This window comes from Hippichthys cyanospilos, chromosome 10 (assembly GCF_059441005.1).
Source record: "Hippichthys cyanospilos isolate Australia breed blue-spotted pipefish chromosome 10, RoL_Hcya_1.0, whole genome shotgun sequence".
NCBI classification, from domain to species: domain Eukaryota; kingdom Metazoa; phylum Chordata; class Actinopteri; order Syngnathiformes; family Syngnathidae; genus Hippichthys; species Hippichthys cyanospilos.
The window spans coordinates 10,179,545-10,200,771 of record NC_142378.1 but is presented as its reverse complement, the minus strand read 5'-3'; the positions used below and the strand labels follow the sequence as shown (position 1 = coordinate 10,200,771).

Genomic DNA, 21,227 nt, shown 5'->3' with positions numbered 1-21,227 from the left:
TATTTTATAGACAATATATCAACTTTTTACAGCTAAAAATGACTTAAATATGTGGAAACTCCGTTTGAATGCCGCAATTAAGCAATTAGTAGCGATTGTAAACATTTCTCATAAATCACCCATTCAGCTTTTTTCAAACGTTTGATTTTTAAAGTGACAAATTAATTTGATTTATTACTTATCCGTAGTTGACAATGATGATGTACTAAGATGCTCAGGTTATTTTGCTCACACAAATAGACACACACTTAGAGTTCATTTTCTCCCATCCAAATTAGTTACGAGATTTATGAACTTGCTGTGTTTTTCTTGACTTATTGGCGGCAATGCAGACCAAATTCTGACATGGTCCTACAGGAACCGAAAAGCCCATTGCCATTGCTGAACAGCCCAACTATTTGAAAAAATGTTATCACATATTTGAATAAATAATATATTCAAACATAAAAATAAATATGTTCAAACGTACTTGCAATTACGGCCGAATGAGTTTTCCAATAAAAAAGTATATACTCCATATTGGCAGCCCTACACTTGCATTAAAAAATGCAAAGATTTTTATTCTAGGCTGCTGCCGCGTACAAATAAATCAGCGCAGGTAATCATCTTTGAAGCCCAAAAGTGTGTTATTTTTCTCTATTGAACCATTTCAAAGAATTCCTTGCTTATTCTGTGCTCTCTGCACAAACCTCACTCGATCAGATTAAAAAATGGCTTGTGAGACGCATGATGACAATAATAGTCCCTTTTATTGCATCTACACCGACCAAGTACCACCCGTGCAAGATTAAATACACGGCAGCCTTATCCGAGTAGACGTTCACGTCTTTTCATTTTCATTCGGAGGTTAAGGAGAGATTCTGAACAGAGGTGGCCAAGTGAACAGCAATGTTTATTTATTATTTACAAAGTTTTACCTTAGAAAATGTCCAAGATGCAAAATGTGTGTAGTACATAATTCAGTCGGAATGGTTGTTATGAGTAGTGGTTTCCTGAAGGGACCAACTGAATAGGAGGAACGGGTGTTAATGTGTGTGCTATCTTGACACGCATTTTGCTTTGTTGGCAACTCCATTTCATTTCAATGTCAGTAAAATGTTGGTTTTGGCCTTCTTCATTCACTCTGCCTCTGACTCCCATTCCTGATTTCTACAATCTTTGTTTTTTGTTGTTGTTTCGTCATGGTGGTCGGCTTTCGAACGACGTCATGAAGGGGGCATCGCACCCTGGTTAGAAATCCAGCCACAAAAAAAAAGAAAATAATAATTAAAAAAAAAAAACTCATAGGAAATTGAATTTCCAATTCAGCAAAAGTAACTCTGACGTTCCTACCCTTGTACCATTCCTCGTCTCCCTCTCCCGCTTAGACATCTCCTTGCTTGTCTACCTCCTAAACATTCAAACCTGACTCCCCCACCCACTCCTTGAGTTTCTGAAGAATCTTGCTAGGGTTTGTAGCTCCAAGGTCCGACTGATTAGATAAAAGGTTCAATAAAGCTGCAAACTTCAGGGAGGAGTCCAGTTCACTGATAATCCTGCACAGCTGCAAAGTTATTTTATTGTGTGAGATGACCTTTTTAATTGCCATGTAACCACAGAGGGCTGTAACACATTTTAACGTTCCACAATGTGCTTATTCTTACACACTTAGGGACAGGACCTATCAAACTGCTTATCATATTGGGTGTCGAAACAGATCATTTGCTTATCAGTTTTGGCACCACTTATCATCCTCAGGACTCTCCATGTGCACAATATTGACCATACATCGATCCAACATAGAATACATGCTATTACATTTAATATACATGTGAAGACAGTTTTGATTGCAGTGCTTTATTTGTGCAAAAACATTACCTCTAAAATAAATGTAGACTCACTTTAGCTGCTCTATTCATGAACAGTTCAGCAGAATAGTAATAAGAAAGCACTCGGCCTGATTGTATGCCTTTTGGTTTAACAGACTAAAACATTTTCTTTGGAAATGGACATTTCCACCCATGACTGTGAGTGTTCTCAAGGCCATGAGTGCATTTGTGTGTGTGTGCACACTGTGTGCAAACCCATGGGACCAGCTTGTGCTGTTTGTTGCCACAACACATAGCAGGACAAATCCACAGCTCGGAGAATCAGTACCCACAAACATTCACGAGTCATACATCCAGCCAGCCATAGTCATACGAGTCATGAGACTGAGTGAGCATGTGCAAAAAGCTAGATCATCATGCTAATAAAAGCCAAGTCTTTATGTGTGTCTTTGTTAGCATGCATAGCCCGAGGGCTGTGAGGTCAGTGCAGCACAAACACATTTTTCCTTATTACCACTACACACAGTAAAATGAGGTTTATTTAAAAAAAAAAAAGAAATGAGATGACAAATGTTTAACTTAGCTTGTTAAAATCTGTTGCATATGGTTTGCACTTGCTAACAGATTAAACTGCTGCTGAAAAAAATTACCCCTGTAGGCCACACCTTAGTCAGCTAAAGAGTCTCAAAAATGTTTGATCTGCCGATAAAAAAACTGAAGAGGAAGTAAGGCTGCCACTCCCAAAGCAAAGATATGCTTAAGTACTTTTTTGTTGCCCTGCAGACACCATTTTGCATAGAAACTTGCTGTTTGTAGAGATAGAAAAACCTCTGTTTTTCAGAACAGAGAACAATATAGTGAGCTCTATGTTGATTGCACTACTTCGTGCATTACAATCATTGAACTTTGCTTGTGTACATACAAACAATTTTAAGTCTATAGATCAAAGTGTTATGGTGAGTTTGTTAAAAAAACAGATAACCACAAGCACTGAGCTTGTTCAGAAATGGCAGGTGCAAGTGCATCTGTGCCCACAGTGAAGAGAAGACTTTAAGGATGGCCTGGTGTCAAGAAGGGGAAACAAGAAGGCACTTCTCTCCGAGCGAGAGAGAGAGAGAGAGAGAGAGAGAGAGAGAGAGAGAGAGAGAGAGAGAGAGAGAGAGAAAATCAGGGATAGACTGCTATACAAAAGGCAGAGGGTTTTGACTGGTGAGGACTGGGAGAAATTTTGGAAATGTCATTTTCAGTGATTAAACTTTAAAATAGTTTGGGACATCTGGAAAACAAGTTTGTTTGGAGTAGAAACGGGTCAGCATTTTCTGGATTCCAAAGTACTTTGGCTTTGCAACCCAGAGGGTCAATCGGGTATTTGCTGACTGACTAAGAAAAACGTTAAAAATCTGTCTCGTTTGTTGATCCACTGCCAGCAACTTGCGTGTCAAACCTTTTGGTCTCGGCTGTACATGTTGCATAACTAGAACACCATGTCTCAATAAGTACAGACTTGAAAATGCACACAGGAGGAACAAACACACAGTCTGTCAGTTTGCAAAGACTACAACAATGAAGGAAGAGAAAAGAAGCAATGGCAAGGGGGGAGGGGAGGGTATCTAGTTTCCTGTTCAACCCCCCTGTCCTGCATAGAGGTCACTGATGCCATGCGCCGCCCTGCCTCCTCTAAATACATCAAAAACAAATCTCAGTATACAGGAAGTGCAACTATCTTTCTCTTGAGCTTTGATTTCTAAAAAGGAATCAGGAGGAATGCTATCTCTCTTTCTCTCACTCACTCACTCACTCACTTGCTCGCTCACACGCACGCACTGGGTAAAGAGTGACACCCCTTCACTTGATCCACTTCTCACTTATCCCCATCTCAAATGCTTTCTCTTGACATTCAACCCCATCTAATATCTCAAAATGTGTGTGCGCACACACACACACACACACACACACACACACACACACACACACACACACACACACACACACACACACACATTTGGAAGTGCTCACACTTCTTCAAAGGTTAAGTGGGCACAAGTCTCTTTTATTGTCCATTACAGTAAAAGATCCATTATGTAGTGTGTTGACTCATTGGGCGCTAACAGCTAATGTATTAGGGGGAGGCTTTTTAAAAATAATATGGGGGTGGCCTGTTGAATGCTGACACATGCATACACACATGCACAATAAGAGTGGGACACAATTTCGATAGGGTGATATACAAGTATGTATCATGCACATTATATATTGTAAATATACCAAACCTGCTTCTACACTCATATCTGTAGGAATTAAAATATTCCAATAGTTCAACATCTGATTCAAGATACATACCGTATATCAATGTCAGTTCGCATGAATCCCAAGAATCTCCCCACTGGCACCCTGTCAATTGGCCTGATTTGTATTCTATTTGTGCATTATGATTTCAAATGAAAGAATTCAAAGTTTGAGCCTTCTAGCTCAAGATGTTTTCGAGTTCAAAGTTTGGGTGCCACTCAAGAATTGCACATTCAATGGTGGAACATATTTGGAGGGCTTAATCTCTTGTTTTAAATTAGGTGCTGATAAGTGAATTGTTATATGTATTTATTCTGACCATGTGTATCAGAATCTGCATTCATAAATATCATATGTATTTTATTTTAAAAGATGTGGATGGATGCAATACATTTGTTTTTACATTTTAGGGGTCAATTTCTTAGGAATGATTTGTATTGGTGGGGTTTCAACTGATTTATGATCATATTTGGGAATTTTACAATGTTTTTAGAGTGTTTTGTGGCACTCTGGCCTTTGGTGGGGGTACAGAAGAATTCCAAATATGGTTACAGAGCAAAATGACCATTTCGCACTTCAGGCCCCTTGTCCGACTTTTAAAAGTCTGTGAGTTTGTAGTGTGTGTGCATGACTAGTCTGGAGTGGGGACTGATGGCCCTGCCTTGAGTGCATGGTTTGGAACAATAAATATCGTCACAGGCACAACAACAAAAAATTGTGCGTGTGTGTGTATAATGCAGTAAGACCTTATAAGGCTGGTTGGCTGATTCAGTTACAAAAGTCTAAAGAGTGAAACGGGCATAAACAAAAGTAGCTAGAAATCAAGTGTAGAAAAATAAAGGAACTAGCTGAGTGAATGAATGAATGTGAGGACGGGTGACACTCATGCAAGCAAAAAGGCGCAACTGAAGACGAGACAACTCAGATGTGACAGAGATGAGGTGAGGCTGCCAAGATGCAGCATGGCCGTTTCTCAACAATTACTCACGCCTCCTCTTCCTGTTCTTCACCCTCATCCTTTCTCCCACTCCTTTTAAATCACGCCCGCCACCTCTCGGCCCCTCTTACATCACTTTAAACAGAGCTTGACTGCAACACGGGGGGACGGGACTATTTCATGGAAAATAATTTTTTAATTGTTTGTACACAAGTAATTGAGTCTCTGGTGTGCCTGCTCTAATACATCCTTCCATCCATCCATTTTCTCAAGCCGCTTATCCTCACAAGGGTCGCAGGCTTGCTGGTGTCTTTCCCAGCTGACTTCGAGCAGTAGGTGGGGGACACCTTCAACTGGTTGCCAGCCAATCACAGGGCACACAGACATGAACAACCATCCATGCACCCTATCACACCTGAGGGCAATTTAGTGTGTCCAATCCACTTGTCATGCATGTTTTTGGATGCTCTAATACAATCAAGTAGATACCATTTTTCTGAAGTTGTGTTGGTTTGCAAACCAATCTACACATATACGTACAGAGAAATTCAGTTGCAAACTTCTGCAGACATTAGACTCCTCGCTAAGAGACATGACACAAGCAGTGTTGTTTGGACTCGTTTGGCCGACAGGCAAGGCGTGTCGAACACACATACGGAGAAAGTCTGTCTACAAGTCGTGTTCGAAAGTATGTGCTAAAGAGCTAACTGACTGCCAGTGAGGTTGTGTGAATTGTCACACCAGTTCCAGTCATGCATTTGTAAATAACCTCAAACTTAGAGTTTTTTTTAAAATTATTTAAATATTTTCTAAGTTGTAGATTAATACTTAAATCTTCAACATTTAAATAAAAATATTGATGACAAAAGACACACAGAACACAGAAGACCAATAAACTAGGAATTTCCAAATCCTGGTCGCACTATACCCAATATTGCAACATGGAAATAGGAGAAGTAAAGAGCCATTGAAGAACGTTAAAATGTTTTAGGCTATTTGGGTTCAACCACTGCTTCATTACCCATATGAAATATTTGTACAAGTTTAATTGGGAAAAAAAATCAATCTTAAGACAAATTGAATACGATATTTTTTGGTGGGGGGCCCTTAATACATTGCTGAGGGATCTAATTGGGAATTATAATAAGGTGACTGACTCCGATGCAAAAAAAAACGTGATCAGGCCATCCCAACACAAAACACATTTCCACTTAATTATGAATGACCAACTTTTATAAATGTTCAACTTCCATCAACTTCTTTTCATTCCATTTCAACTGTGCTTAGAAGAAATTAACTTCCTACAGTCGAAACATTAGATATCCCCGTATATTTTGGTCTGAGACAAATACGCCAGCTGAAACAGTACATGTGAGTCAACGCGGTTTATTAAATTGTGATTAGTACGAAAGGCAACTGTGTCGAGCTGTCAGCATCAAAGTGTGCTGAGTTATTTACGTCTATCAGGCCACCCTATATTGAGCACTCCACCGCTGCTAGCTAGCGGCTAATTTATGCTAAACATAGCTGTTATGGTGCCCGAGCAACCAGTAAACACTGGCAACAGGTGCTGTATAATGATGTCATTGTAATTAAGTTGTTTGCTCCCGCCCTAAATCGGCAATTGAATGTGATCTCACAACAACATCGAGAGCAACAGTTGGAGTAGAAAAACGAGTCAAGTTGTTTGGCTGAGACCCTGCAGGGAACAACTTCAAAATAAAAGCATACCAAGTGGCCAGCATCCATGTTTCAAGTTTCTGATTGCGCGGATATGCCAAAAGACCTCAAAACTCGGCTTATGTGGCTGACAGGTCAGGCTTCCTCGAATGGAAGAAATTTTCAGTTTTAAATTACTGTTTATTGGACGCACCTGTATTTTGGCTTTCATTTGTGGTGAAAAAAATGTGTCTTATATTTGGGAATTTACAGCAATTTAACAAAATTATTATTAGTACGTTTATACTTTTGAGACTCAGTAAAAATAAAACAAATTTGAAATTCAACTCAGACATTTGATCTCAAACATACATAAAACAGTAATGAGCAAAGAAATGAAAGGCAGAGGCACATTTTTCATGCTGAGACAAAAGCCCACTTCCTGTTTTTGTGCTATCGTCTGAAAAATGCTAAACCTCAAGCTCTGAATACTTACAGTACAAGTGGAACATCACAGCTGTTGAAATAACTTTTTTTTTTTTTTTTTTTTAAACAATTAAGCATGTGCTTTTCGGTCACAAACAAAGGTGGTTAAATCTTGAAATCAGTACGCAATTGTTTGAAGGATAATTTCGGAAATGAGAATATTATACTGTATGAAAATAAAAAAATTGTCATTTTTATAAAATAGCAGCAGAAATGACGTGCAATGGTATCTTGACTGACAAGTTCTTTTTAGTCCATGATGAAGTTCAGTTATTTTAAAAAACAATTTCATAATACATTAATAAAATGTTGAATTTTTCTACATTTTCTTTAGTTTACAGTAAAGATGCCTTACAACTGGACATTTAAAAATAATAAAACAAAAAATGTCTTGGGACACTTTTTTGCCACAATAACCAGGATCTACTTGTAAATCAAGGTACCACTGTTTTACACAAAGACACATTCAGACCAAGCAGTGACAAAGGGCAAACCTTAATGTCAAAGTTGCAGTCAAAGCGTTTGATCAGGACGACGAAGGCACCCGTCAAATTGTCCTTGGGCGGGGGCTCGATGGGCTCGCATGCATTTGCTGGTCGTGCACCAATCAGGAAACCCTGTGGGGATTACATCATTAATTTGACATTATGACATTACTAATATGACATTACTAATAATTGTAATACCATCATATGAAATGATACCAAGATATTATAAAAGCAATCCAATGATAAGTACCCCTAAAGTTTCATATTGTTTGATATTGGTTGTTGTCAGGGTGGACCGTGTGCTAAAAGGGGTTGTCAAACCCCCAAATTTCTTTCCAAAAATGTTCTGATACATATTGTTATTGTATAATATGAATTAAGCAGCAAAATCCACCTGTTTAAATCAGTGTTCTGAGTTTTTCTCAGTTTGTGACCGCCATGTTACCTTCAAAGCTGAGCCATGGATGCTTATGAACTGACAAGTCGTTTGGCTGTTGAGGAGGCAACAGTTTACAACACATTACATAATTTAGATAGTGTGTGTGTATGTATATATACATATACATATATATATATATATATATATATATATATATATATATATATATATATATATATATATATATATATATATATATATATATATACATAAACACACACACACACAAACACATATACATATACATACACATACATATACATACATATATATATATATATATATATATATATATATATATATATATATATATATATATATATATATATATACATAAACACACACACACACACAAACACATATACATATACATATACATACATATATATATATATATATATATATATATATATATATATATATATATATATATATAGATATATATATAGTGTGTGTGTGTGTGTGTGTGTGGAGGCAGATACTGTTTCAACAGGAAGTGTGGGGAAGTTAAACACCCGTCAAGATAACGGCTCAAAAACCACCATGTAGATCAGCAGCACTTCCTCTCTCTTCCTCTCTTTCTCTCTCATATACATAGGCGCATGCGCATGTACACGTGCACACACACACACACAATCTGACAAGTTTTTTTTTTTTTTTTTTTTTTTTTATGTCTAAATTGCATATCAAGCACAGGATGTGAGTAATTACCAAACACCCTGGCCACCCTTCCCCCTGGTTGCCTGCTCCAGTCGGAGCTCCATGACGTCACTGTGAGACTGTCTAATTGCTCTGACTGTGGAAACTGTAGCAAGAACGCTCTCTGTAGGTCAAATATGGCTCTACAGTAGGTAGAAAAGGTCTCTTGCCAAGGGTCCTCTGTTGGCCAAATAAGGATATACAGGAAGTAGCAGAGAAATGAGGAAGAGTGGTGACTTGGTTTATTAGGGAAAAAAAGCGAGACAACAGATCGGAAATGAACTCTTATCCCCGTGCCTGTTTAAATATTTTGTAAATATGTCACTTTTGTTAAATAAATATATCAACATTTTGTTGGATAAATCTGACAAGAGTGACAGCAAAACATTCATCAAGCATATAATGTGGAAACATAACAGTTCACCTTACAGTTTTTAAAGGGACATCGTAAAATACTGTGATTTACTTAGTAAAATAGCTTTAATTGCTTGAATACAAATAGTTACTTATCCAGAGTGCCTGGCCAGTGTCCATCCATAAAGTGTGAAACTAAAGAACCAAGTAAATCATTAGTCATTTTCTGTCATGTGTCTGCAAGCCAATCTGCACTTCCACCCTAGGTTCCATGACTCTGACGTATTGTTTTTATTTGCATGGGAGCGTTTTAACTTGTATCTATAGATGTAGTGACCTAACTGACAATGGTTTTCACAAGAGTTCCTGAGTACAATGGTTTTCACAAGAGTTCCTGAGTAATATCCTTCAATTATGCTCGTTTATAATGAAGTGCCACCTGAGGGATTGAATGTCAAGAGCATTCCATGTTGGTATTTGGCCTGGTCGTTTACATGCAGAGATTAATCCAGATTCTCTAAATCTTTTGATAATATGTACCGCAGATGATGAAATTCATAAATCATTTGCCATTGTAGGTTGAGGACCATTGTTCTTAAAAGGTTTGAAAAGGGTTGTTTCAGCGGGTATTGTAAACATAAATGACTCAGTGGACCATTTATAGTTATTAAGCATCATTTTTCTTCAGCTTTTATAGATTAATAGGAAGCCCCCATTATTTAAATATTTGGTTTGAGTTACAAGGGTCAAGAGCACCACCTTGCTGTAAACCTCAGGCTATGTATGGGCCGCTCTGCCTCCCTTTACAGTTTACACCACAGGTGTCAAAGTCAAGGCCCGGGGGCCAGATCCGGCCCGCCACCTCACTTTTTGCGGCCCTTGAAATGCTGATTTGACTTCAGGTTTCTGACTAAAATACCAAAATTGCAAGTTTAAAAAATTGGGGGAAGAAAAACAAACATTTTCTTATCCTCCAAATCTCTTTTGAACAGTTTTTGCCGGCTTCTGATAGCAATTCTTGGTAAATGTGTGATCAACACACTTAAAATGTATTTGAATTCACAGTCATTCCGGCCCTCTGACAGAAACAATCACTATAATGCGGCCCAAAATAAAAATTAGTTTGACACCACTGGTTTACACCCTTACGGTAAGACACTTGTCTTGGGACATTGGAAATCGGATTCATTTTCTTCCATTTTCCCCGTGCCATCTCTCCTATTGGATGGAGCAAGATTGTGACTGCGCCATCGAGCTTCCCGCTATCCAAAGTCATCTTTTTTCAATTCGAACATGAATTTTGTTTAAGTGTTTAAAAAAACGACTGTTAACTCAATTCAATTCAGTTTGTGTGGCAGCTTTACGGCTTACTTTGCTTCCAACCGAAGTCAGAGAAAAGTCACCAGCACAAAAAAGAAAAAGATGGATGTTACTGTTATGATGTTATGATGCTCGAGTTACATCCACTGGGCATCGTAAACACAGCTGGAGTGTGGTGCTGATGAGCAGAACTAAAACTAGAAATGAGGCTTTGAGATTTGGTAGCTTTGTTCAACAGTTTATTTTACTGAAAAAATAATCATATTAAAGGCATGACAATGCAATAGCTGTAGAAAGCATTTATTTTGAAGTTGACCTTCGTAGCTGTGTTAGTTGATTAGCTAGCTTGAGTCCACGAGACTAATAGAAAGCTATTATATAATAGAAAGCTATTATGAAGATTTTACAGTAATTTCAAGATTTTACTTAAGTAAATATTGGTTACAAACTCATAGAAGATAGTAGTTGAAGAATGTGATTCATGATTATTAATTTTGGAAAATTTTGTGACTACTCCCCTCATTAATTAATTGGCTGAATAATTGATTAAATATGCAATTAAAAAAGGAAAATAGACTATTTCACATGTGTATATACCTACAAGGTATTCTTAAATAATTGGTGAATTAATCTTAATGACAACAATTAGACATAAAATAAGAAAACAAATCTAGTTATTATTTTTATCCTAAATGAGCTCTCATACATGTTTTTTTTTAAACCTGATTTATAAATGACCTGGTCCATTTCTCCATTTTAAAAATTCATAAGGCCCCTGAGCACACGTTTGCCCACCCCTGGCTTATATTGAAGGTCACAGATGAGCTGGAGCATATCTCACCTGATTTTCAGACTAAGAACCATTCACCAGTCACACCTATGGCCAGTTAAAAGCCTTCAAATAACATACCACCATGCATGTTATTTGTTATGTGGGAGTTCCCAAAAACAAACGGACTCAAGCACATAGCTATTTGAACTCATAACCTACGAGTATGATGTGAGGTCAATCACATGGCCCTCTGTTAAGAATTACATGGAAAACTGAGTTTCACACATTTCTGCTCAGAATTCTCATCCAACGTCTTTATCACTAAAATTTGCCAGGTAATTTTAGTGTTGTGCTACATTTCATTATTCGATTCCCAGCACTAATCTAGAAAAATAATCAGTTGCCACAAAACTGAGCATTGCGTTCCGTGGGTTGATACTCGTGGTGTTGTTTTGGATACGCGTGGCGAGTGTACACAGCAGTAGTTGTGTAAGCGAAAACAAAGAATGCTTTGTTTGTCCGCTTGTTGCCCTGAAGGGAATCCTCAGTCTTGTGTTGCCTTGTGATGCAAAAGGCAGCGCTGCGGGCATGTTTTTCTTTAAAAAAATAAATGAATAAAAAGTTAAAAATGTAACAAATAATTTTCTTCTGAATACAATGCCACTTGCTTGGCTATATTTTTCAGAGCCTATAAAATGCTTAACTTGGTTGTAATTGTGACTAATATTAATAAAGATCTCAAAATGACACCAGGGTGATCATGTAACGGAATGAATTTTTTGTACTTATTTGGAGCTTTTTTAGAGTTGCAACGATTAATCGACAAGTAACCGATTCTGAAATTAATTAATCACTTCCAATAATCGATTAATTGTTAGGAGACTTTGTTCAATGTAATTACCAAAATCCTCAGTATTTCATCATGTAACCTGTAAATTACTGTGTCTCCTTAGTCTATAGTCCTACATGGAAGTAGATGTATTCATTTTATCTGTTTTTATGGGTTTTTTTTTCCAACATATTTTCCTTTTTAAGATGTTACTAATCAAACCAGCATATGAATCTTAGTTACTTACAGTAGGTTATTGCACTGTCAATTTCTCTTCTTCTCTCTCATCTCTTGCTTTTGAATAGAGGGATGGATATTAAGACTTTTTGTTGATCCAATTCATCGATTAGCTGACAAAATAGTTGACAGAGTAAATGATTATTCAAAGAATGGTCAGCTGCAACCATGCTCCTTTTATTATGTGGGAAGTTTTTTAGGCGACAGGTAGATTGTGTTCGGTGTAAAGATGAGGGCTAAGAAAATAATTCAATCAATTCGATGATGGTAAGTCAACCTTTTAAAATCTGAGGATTTAAAAATCAGCAAAATCTTGAAATCGAGGTTTTACACAAGTGGCAGAATGATGCCGTTTTACAAGACTGGTTTACAATAGTTACTAACTGCTTGACGATGATGATTATGAATAGCTATTTTTTTGCAAAAGGGAAGAATTTTAAGGTTAAAGTATCTAAGAACTGAGTTACCGTAATCAGGATCACAGATTTTTTTTTTTTTAATAAATCAAATCTTCCCTTTATAAATACATGTTGAGTCTGCCCTAACTAAAATTTATCAAAGTTGTAACCGTCCAGAATGACTGGGCGGGTCAAAGAAAAAGTTTTTTTTTTATTTTTTATTTTTTTGGCCATATCGCCCAACTCTACTTCGAAAATATCTCATTGGCTTTCGGACTCACCTTCAATCCATCGCTAGGTAGTCGGTACCCAAACCTCGACGGGAAGTCAGCAAAAGTCTTAGTTTTGTTGTCAAATGAGTACTGAAATATAACAAAAGGTAAAAATTTGCTGTTTAGGGCACTGTTTTAAAATAGATGTGTTTTTACTACAAAAAGGATGTGGACAAATCATCACTAGGTGCAGTGTTGACATTGAGAGTTACTCACAGCTGCAATGTCGGCTTCCACAGGCAGCAGGTTGAGGGAAGCAAACAGCTGGACGGTGAAGATGGTGTAGATCTGCGTGGCCGACAGCATCAGCATTCCCAGCGACAGCAGCATCTTGGCATCACGTTGCAAGGCTCAGCTACTGCACCGCTTGCCCATAAACGGACACTATGATACAGGACATTATCTTCCATGAATTTACTTCAACTGATCAAATATTTACGTATTATTACTATTTACGTATTAATGGATTTTTGTTCATTAATCTATGCCGGTGACATATTGTGACAAAGATGTAATGTTCTTTCACCAGATAAGATATGTCCAAAGTCCGGCTCCATTTCAAGCCTGTGTTCAAATTTTACGCAGCAGTCTCTGTCATACAGTTAATTATGTCTCGCAAGTAGCCTTCTTGGCCAGCGTACAAATTACATGCAAGGCTCGAGTTTTTGTTGTTCAAATAACAAAACCAACACAGTGCATGGTAGGAATCTCAGAGCAGGACGCTTTCAATGACTGTGCCCACTAACTGCAGACTAGACTGAGGGGTGGACCTCTGCGGCGGAGGCTCCACCAAACCCCTGAGACCGACTCACCGAACCCCTAGGGTTCGATCGAACCCAGGTTAAGAACCACTGATATATATATAGATACATATATATATATATATATATATACACATATATAAATTGTCATGCAACAAATGAAAGTGGCATGAACAGAAGATAGGGGATGTTTAAAAAAGTTCGGCAAAATTCAAGAAGCCACCTGCAACTGTGTTTTCTGACATGCAGATGTGCTTCCTTTCATAGTCTTCAGGCTTTTATAATTCAGGCATAAAAATAGGTGTCCACTGATATGTCCATTTTGTCTCAGCAAAACACAAACAGGATTGGAAAAGAAGAGCATGCCCTAGTAGCTCAAATGAGTCAAAACATAAAGAATAAAAACAAAACTCCACAAACAAGGACACAAATGAATAAGTTGTGTCTCAGGAGGATACCCAAAAAGTAAGCAATGTCTTTGTCTAAGTATGTTACATGCCTCAGGCATAGCACATTTAATTATAGATCATGTTAATGAAGCCATAGCAACTCCACCCAGTGAGTTCTGTGGCTACTTACCAAGAAGCTTACTAAGGTGCAACTCGATGCCACATTCATGGAAAGTGTCCGTTTTTGTGACCGAACATACAAAGACATTCAATCCATAGATTTTTTTTCTTATAAATGCCTATGGATTATTGTTTTTTTAATATCATTCAACATGAAAAGAGCTTAAACTGTAAAGTGCTCGGAACATAGTATCAATTAACTGCACGTTACAAAAACAGTGATGTATCGACATCGATAACTTTTAAAGGCGCCTCTCAGCCACAAACATTTTGCAGGGGGTGCCTTGCCTCACATGAACTTTACATAAGAAAAAAAGCGTGGGAACCCTTCAGGCGGGTATTACTCTTCGACAACAGGTACATAGACCAGACAAATGTTGGACATTTAAAGTGCAGCAATTTACATAAATCCTGTGATATTTTTCCAAAAGGACCCCCCCCCCCCCCCCACACACACACATATCTATTGAAAAAAAAAGTAGTAAAAAAACTTGTATCTTTCTTAATTTTCTTTAAGAAAAAAAAACAAAAAAACAATCGATTTGAATCGACTTTCCTTTTCATAGCCCGATATCCATTACAAAAAATAAATTGGGTCTGTTGTCTGACATAATATTTACTGGTCACATGGTGGCGAATATCTATAATATGTACAGTACATGGTCAACGAGACTTGTCAGATGACCTTTGTGACCTATGACTCAATCTCCCAATATGAAATGGTGAGCCAAAACCCAAGACAGGGACAGTCGTATGGTCAGTCATGGCATCTGCACTGAGAAAGACCTACTTTTTCCAAGTTTTTTCCTCTCACTGACACAAATGAGAACTCCATGACATACGACAAGACGTAAGTGTTCTATGTTTTGCAGTTTGAAACCCTTTCGACTCAAATTAAGTTTCTTTTTATTTCAAACAAAAAAAAATGCCTCAATCAGTATTAATGTGGAATACCTAGGGGACTCTTACATTAGTTTTGCTCATTTGCGACGCCTGCCTGGAGGGGGTTAAGACGCGCTCCATTGAAGTTTAATCATATATTTTGTAGTTTTGTTTTTTTTCTGCCATTTTTGTCATGAGCCTTAAATAATTATTCTTTGATGCATGCTCAATAACACGCATAATGGTTTTGGGTTTATATATATATATATATATATATATATATATATATATATATATATATATATATATATATATATATATATATATATATATATATATATATGGGGTGGAGGGGGGCGCATACAAAATTACAAACTAGTTAAAAGGGAAACTAAAAGGGAAGCGAAAGCTACATGGCCCACATGACAGCTGTGAGCAGATGACTACAGACCAAGTGACTTCCGATTACAAACCAGAGAAAGATTTAATCGTGATCTGTTAAAAATGACAACATGTCCAAATCAGAACCTTGGATATTATAAGGCGACGAGATCGTTACAAACAAATCTCAGACACTCATTTAAAAACGAATATGTGTAAATACGGAACGACAAGCAGTGTGGACTGGATAATCAAAAGCAAAAATGTTTATCCTCGCTATACTCAAATAAACGACAGGATGCGTTGATCACGCGATGAGGAAAAGAGCGTCCTTTAATTATTACCCGAGCTAGGAATATGCTAACGCGGGTTAGCTACTGCCTTTACCTTGAATTCTCCGCGGTGATTTGTCTTATCCAATAGAAGCTCCAGGAAAGGACATAGTTATATGACTCGACAAGTCATGTGAAGGACTGAGTGCAACGACATCGATCGTGTCTGCACGTCATGATGTTCAAACGTTAAGGCCAAACCGCTAATCCACTCCAGAGTGCTATTTTCTCGTTTAATGTTAGACTACTAACTTCCGCCACACGCCCACTCCAATGCCACACATCTGATTGGGTAAAGTGACTGTCCATCACAAATCTTTCCGGAAATGGTTACAGACGTAAACACTTCACACGTGACGGTTCCAAAACAAACATGTGCTGCCCATCCGACGGAATAGCATACAGTAAATCGTGTATACGTTTCTTTGCTTATTCTCGTATCATGTGTGGTATTTTTTTTAATCTAAGAACAAAGTTTGACTTTTGATATATTTCTCCACATTTTTCCTCCAACACACCCTCAACACTCCTTATAGTTCACACCTCTTCAAAAATCCCTTGGACGACACAAGATTAATGATAGTGGTGAGTTATCTGGTCTGTAAAGGGTTTCTCTGCAGGCTTAAACACGATTGCACAACCGCTGGTCTATATTTACGAAATTTGTTCCATGAAATTTGTATTAATGCAATTCAAACACGTACTATTTGTACTATGTTTAACTATTCGTATTTTTACTCATTCTATACACTAACAATTTTTCCACAGTTTAACATTTAATTTATGAATTGGTCGCATGAATACAATCATTATCATGTAAAAACATTAGATATTTTGATGCTTTATTACAAAAATAAACCTGATTATTAACTATTTGTATTTTTACTCATTCTATACACTAACATTTTTTCCACAATTTAACATTTAATTTATAAATTGGTCGCATGAATACAATCATTATCATGTAAAAACATTAGATATTTTGATGTTTTATTACAAAAATAAACCTGATTATTATTATCAATACAGTATTACATTTCTACAACTGCAACGACATAAAAGTGGTGGATTAAGTATTGTGACGCTATACTGAAGTGTGTGTTTTTTGGTTTTCTCACTCATTCGGTGTAGCTTTTAAAGGAGTATAAGAAGTGCTATATAAATATTAGTTTGCAAGAAAATACACTAACAGGTGAAGAGACTTATCACTTTCAGCCCGTTCACTGTAAACATTGTGTGTCTTTAAAACTTAAATTTGCATCGTGCTGCTTCAGTGTGAAGAGGACGAAGAAAAACATTTAAAGGTCACATGCAAATGACTTGTTTCCCAGTAAAACTTTATTGAACCGCTGTTAAATTCTATCAAAGAACACTCAAACAAATGGCATTGCCTCAATGCAGAGTGAAAGCAGTAAATACTTCTTTTCTCTTTCACTTGTGGAACAGTGAAAGGAATTGACGTCAGATGTTCGTGTTTCATTTTATTCGTTCCAGCAAATGAACACACCAAATCAAAACTAGCTTTGTATGTAGGGTTTCCAGAGAGGAAAAGTAGCATGCTGTTTAGCACAGTTTAAATTTTGGTTAGAAAAAATGTTAGTCATCAGAACTTTATAAAATTTTGTCATTAATAATGAAGTAGAAATGTTTTATGTTGGTGTTCTGTTTTTATAATCACCGAGCAAAAAAGTATACAGCTATTTTCGGCCGAATACTTGATATTCAATTTGAATTTTCCGAAAGCTATCCGAATACGAAAAATACTTGGCCTGGAACACTGATTTATAGCATTTCATTTGGTTAATCTCTTTACAGTGACACCACCCTGCAGCCCCCACTCACTGTGGTCTCATCAAGAGACACGGGGAAGCTCAAACATCAGAGAGAGCCACGAATGTTCTGACCATGAGGATTTTTGTCTGCTTCGAGGGCTCCTGGGAGTCTTTTGACATTGCTGCGAGTCAAACAGTGGGGGCTCTTAAACAGATGGTAAAGGTAAGTGTCTTTAAAATCTCAAATATTTAGAATTGCTCATGCTTTCACTCGGTAAAATGGAAACACTCGATTTTATATTACATTTACTATGAAATTTTGCTTCATGGTAATCAGAAATGTTCTTGATCTTTTCTATAGGAGTCTTTTCTCGTGCAAATATCCAATGAGACCCAATACCTGGAACTGACCTATGGTGGGGCAGCGCTCCAGGATTGTTGGGCTCTCTGTGACGTTGGCATTAGGAGCGGCAGCACCATAAAAACCCTTGTAAAGGTATTCTGACTTTTTTAACATTATTACACATTTTTCTGCTTTTCTGTCCAAGACCAGTATTACTACTTTATTGTATTGATTACAAGTAACTTAAGTTATATACCATATAGTGCAGTATTAGTTTTTTTGTAGCATTTAAGAAAAAGGTAAACAACATGAATTTTCACTGTTTGTCTTTCTTTCTTTTTTTTCAGATTCATCAGAAACCTTTGGTGTACATCTTCAATGTTGTGACAGGACAAACTTTGCCAGTTATGGACAATATGCCCCTCCAAAAGATGTCAGTGGCCCAATTAAAAACTATAGTGTCTGCACAGAGTGGACTTCCTGTCAGCGCCTTCAGACTTACTACATCTGCTGGAATTCAATTATATGACTGCCACACGCTGCAATACTATATCATCGAAGTGGGTAATACGCTTTGTTTTTTTTCTCGCATGTCGCTTCATAGGGATTTGTAACAACGTCATCCAAAATGTACCTAGAATGATTCCATTTCATCAAAGGAGCCATTACAACTGGGTGCAGAGTTATGGCATTGTGCCAAATTAACTACTCAAGTGTTTTCAACTTGATGACTTTTTGCTATATTTAGCAACTTTTTTAAGTACAGTGCTCTAGTTTTTTTTTTTTTTTCTTTTTAATTTAATGGTTAATGAACTTGTGGAGACTTCCTCAAGGAGGTCTTCACCTCTACACTGCCTGAAAAATAATCACACATTGACAATTTGATTTTACTTTGGAAGCAAAACTTATTTACCAAGCTGCACGATTACACTTGTTAGCTAGATGAAGCAATTTGTGGAAAAAACTGGATGAGACTGCTGAAAGCTGAATTAAAAAAAATATGGAATTTGTTGCTTGAATAATTAGGAGGAATAATAAACAATTTGAAATAACGCTGAAAGATAATAAATCTTACAGAATTATCAAAACTCCTTTTTATGCTTTTGCTTAGAAATTTAGGGAAAACAGTTGTTGCAGAAATAAGTTTAACCGGTTGAATCTGTCATAAAATGTGGAAAGAGGAGAAAAAAACGTACATTTTTCATTTGAGCTATTTTATATATATATATATATATATATATATATATATATATATATATATATATATATATATATATATATATATATATATATATATATATATATATATATATATATATATATATATATATATATATATATATATGCATTGCATTGTTTTTGTCTTAGGTGCAATCCTTCGTTTGGATACCTGGGATGGGTGGGTTGAGTACCTCCAAGGTTGCTTCTTTGGCCACACAACAGCCCTCCAGAATTATTTGTCAAAGGAGAGGCTTATCTTGAGGTCAGAAGAGGTCGGAGGACCACTATTGTGCGTGTCACATATACCTTGGGAAAAATCTTACAACCTCACTTTTTTTTTCTCAAATGTTTGCAGGTTTCAGCTGCGGGTAGCACTCTACATGGCAGCCTCTTTTGGTCACTTGGAGCTGGCAGATTGGCTGCTGCGAAAGGGTGTGCGTGCTAATGAGCCAGTTGGCGTCCATCCGTACCGCCAGTGGTGCCACCAGACTGCCCACAAAAACGCGAGAAGATGCCCCATTCACGTAGCTGTGCAGTGCAATCAGCTCCTCATCGTCAAGCTCTTTGTCACCAAGGACGTTATGACTTTGGCATGCCCGGACGCAGATGGACTGGACCCTTTGAAAATTGCAGTTCGGCATGGGCACAGAGCATGTATGTGCTTCTTAGCAGAGAAGCTATGTTCAGTCGTGTTTCTAGCAAATATATCGCTGCCCATGCGAATCTACCTACAGATGAAGCGCTGGCTACAATTAGTGCAGCGAAGGATGGCGTCAAATCACAACCCGTGCACCTTATATAGCAAAGTGCTGTTGGTGGATGGCTTCACCCAATCAAAAATGACCTCCAAACCAAGGAGAGCAAAGAACAAACAAACTACCAGCAACTTTCTTTTCCCCATCAACAGGGTGTTGCCATATCTTCATAGCAAGTTGCCCACAAAACCTACTGACTTTAAGAAAGAGATTCAAGGCAAGCCAAAAAACAGTGAGACACTAAGCAGACAGGATGGTGTATTGGATGATACCAGTCAAGCACCCAGTGGGCAATGTGCCGGCCAGTGTTCACTCCCACCTCTTAGCAGCAAACTAATTCCATGTCAGGCATTCATTGGTGCATTACAAACCTCCCACTACTTTTTCAACATGCCTTTGGATCCCAGAAGAAGAAGAACTGCCAGAGAAAATGCAATATACTGCTTGACAGTGGCCAGGTTTCACCCCTTTCTACTTTAAATTTCAGCAGTGTTTTCCCACCTTTGTTGAGTATGTATTTTAAAGAAAAATATCTTACAGAATATCATCAAACCAAATCGACGCAAAAAAGTGAAAACTCAGGTTTAAAATTGCATAATTTATCTAAAAAAATTTAAATATAAGTTTGAGGTGAGATAATCAAAATCATACAAAATACATCCCCAATAAAATCTAGATCAGCAGCACTACGTGAATGAAATATTGAAATGCAAATGTGATACTAATGGATATTTTATTTTCACTAACATCATTCAAAATGATGTTTTTCTTTCATGCAGTGCCTTCACAGAGAAGTCCTGGGTGGAGCAGCTGAGTATTGCTCGAAGTATTGCCAGGAAGCACGTCTCGAGCACACCTTGATTCTGTTGACAGTTGTATTGAAGGCACAAGTGTTAATTCATCTCCTTTTCCACCTGTCTGAGTCATCGACTTTGCAACAGGAAGCCACTCAGATTCGGAGACATTGTAAAAACAATCCATCCATCCATTTTCTATCGCTGTTTACGTAGCAACTACATTTTAAAGACTATTTTTGACAACAGTTCAACTGAGAGCTGCCATGAATGAATGAATGGTCTTGTCTAATTTTTCCACTCCTGCTAGACTTTTTGCTTGTGATTAATATGTGCCAAGTGTCCACCCTATTTTTGACGTTAAATAACAGATACATTTGCTTAAAACATGGATTGTAACGCAGTTTGGAAATGTTTGGACAACTAAAACAAG

The 21,227-nt window shown here is 37.3% G+C and overlaps 2 protein-coding genes across 3 annotated transcripts in view; one reads left to right on the top strand and one right to left on the bottom strand.

Annotated features, from left to right (window-relative positions):
* The window catches only part of rnf13 (ring finger protein 13), a 31,218-nt gene extending 15,057 nt beyond the window's left edge, over positions 1–16,161 (bottom strand). Inside the window, exons 1-4 of the mRNA XM_088426520.1 lie at positions 15,965–16,161; positions 13,201–13,368; positions 12,994–13,074; positions 7,671–7,793 (exon numbers count right to left, since the gene is read on the bottom strand). Coding sequence (XP_088282646.1) covers positions 7,671–7,793; positions 12,994–13,074; positions 13,201–13,314 — 318 coding nt within the window. The 5' untranslated portion in view covers positions 13,315–13,368; positions 15,965–16,161. The remainder of the gene's footprint in view (positions 1–7,670; positions 7,794–12,993; positions 13,075–13,200; positions 13,369–15,964) is intronic.
* A 142-nt stretch (positions 16,162–16,303) lies between these two features.
* On the top strand, positions 16,304–21,188 carry LOC148417041 (protein ANKUB1-like). 2 transcript variants are annotated; one of them, XM_088426156.1, is made up of 7 exons: positions 16,304–16,494; positions 17,725–17,904; positions 18,043–18,177; positions 18,372–18,588; positions 19,393–19,507; positions 19,601–19,899; positions 20,780–21,188. In XM_088426156.1, exons 2-7 carry the CDS (start codon positions 17,815–17,817, stop codon positions 20,812–20,814), a joined length of 891 nt encoding a protein of 296 aa, XP_088282282.1. In that variant the 5' UTR covers positions 16,304–16,494; positions 17,725–17,814; the 3' UTR covers positions 20,815–21,188. The 2 variants fall into 2 exon arrangements, with proteins under 2 accessions (XP_088282282.1, XP_088282281.1); XM_088426155.1 differs by having other exon boundaries at positions 19,601–20,458.
* Positions 21,189–21,227: the final 39 nt, after the last annotated feature.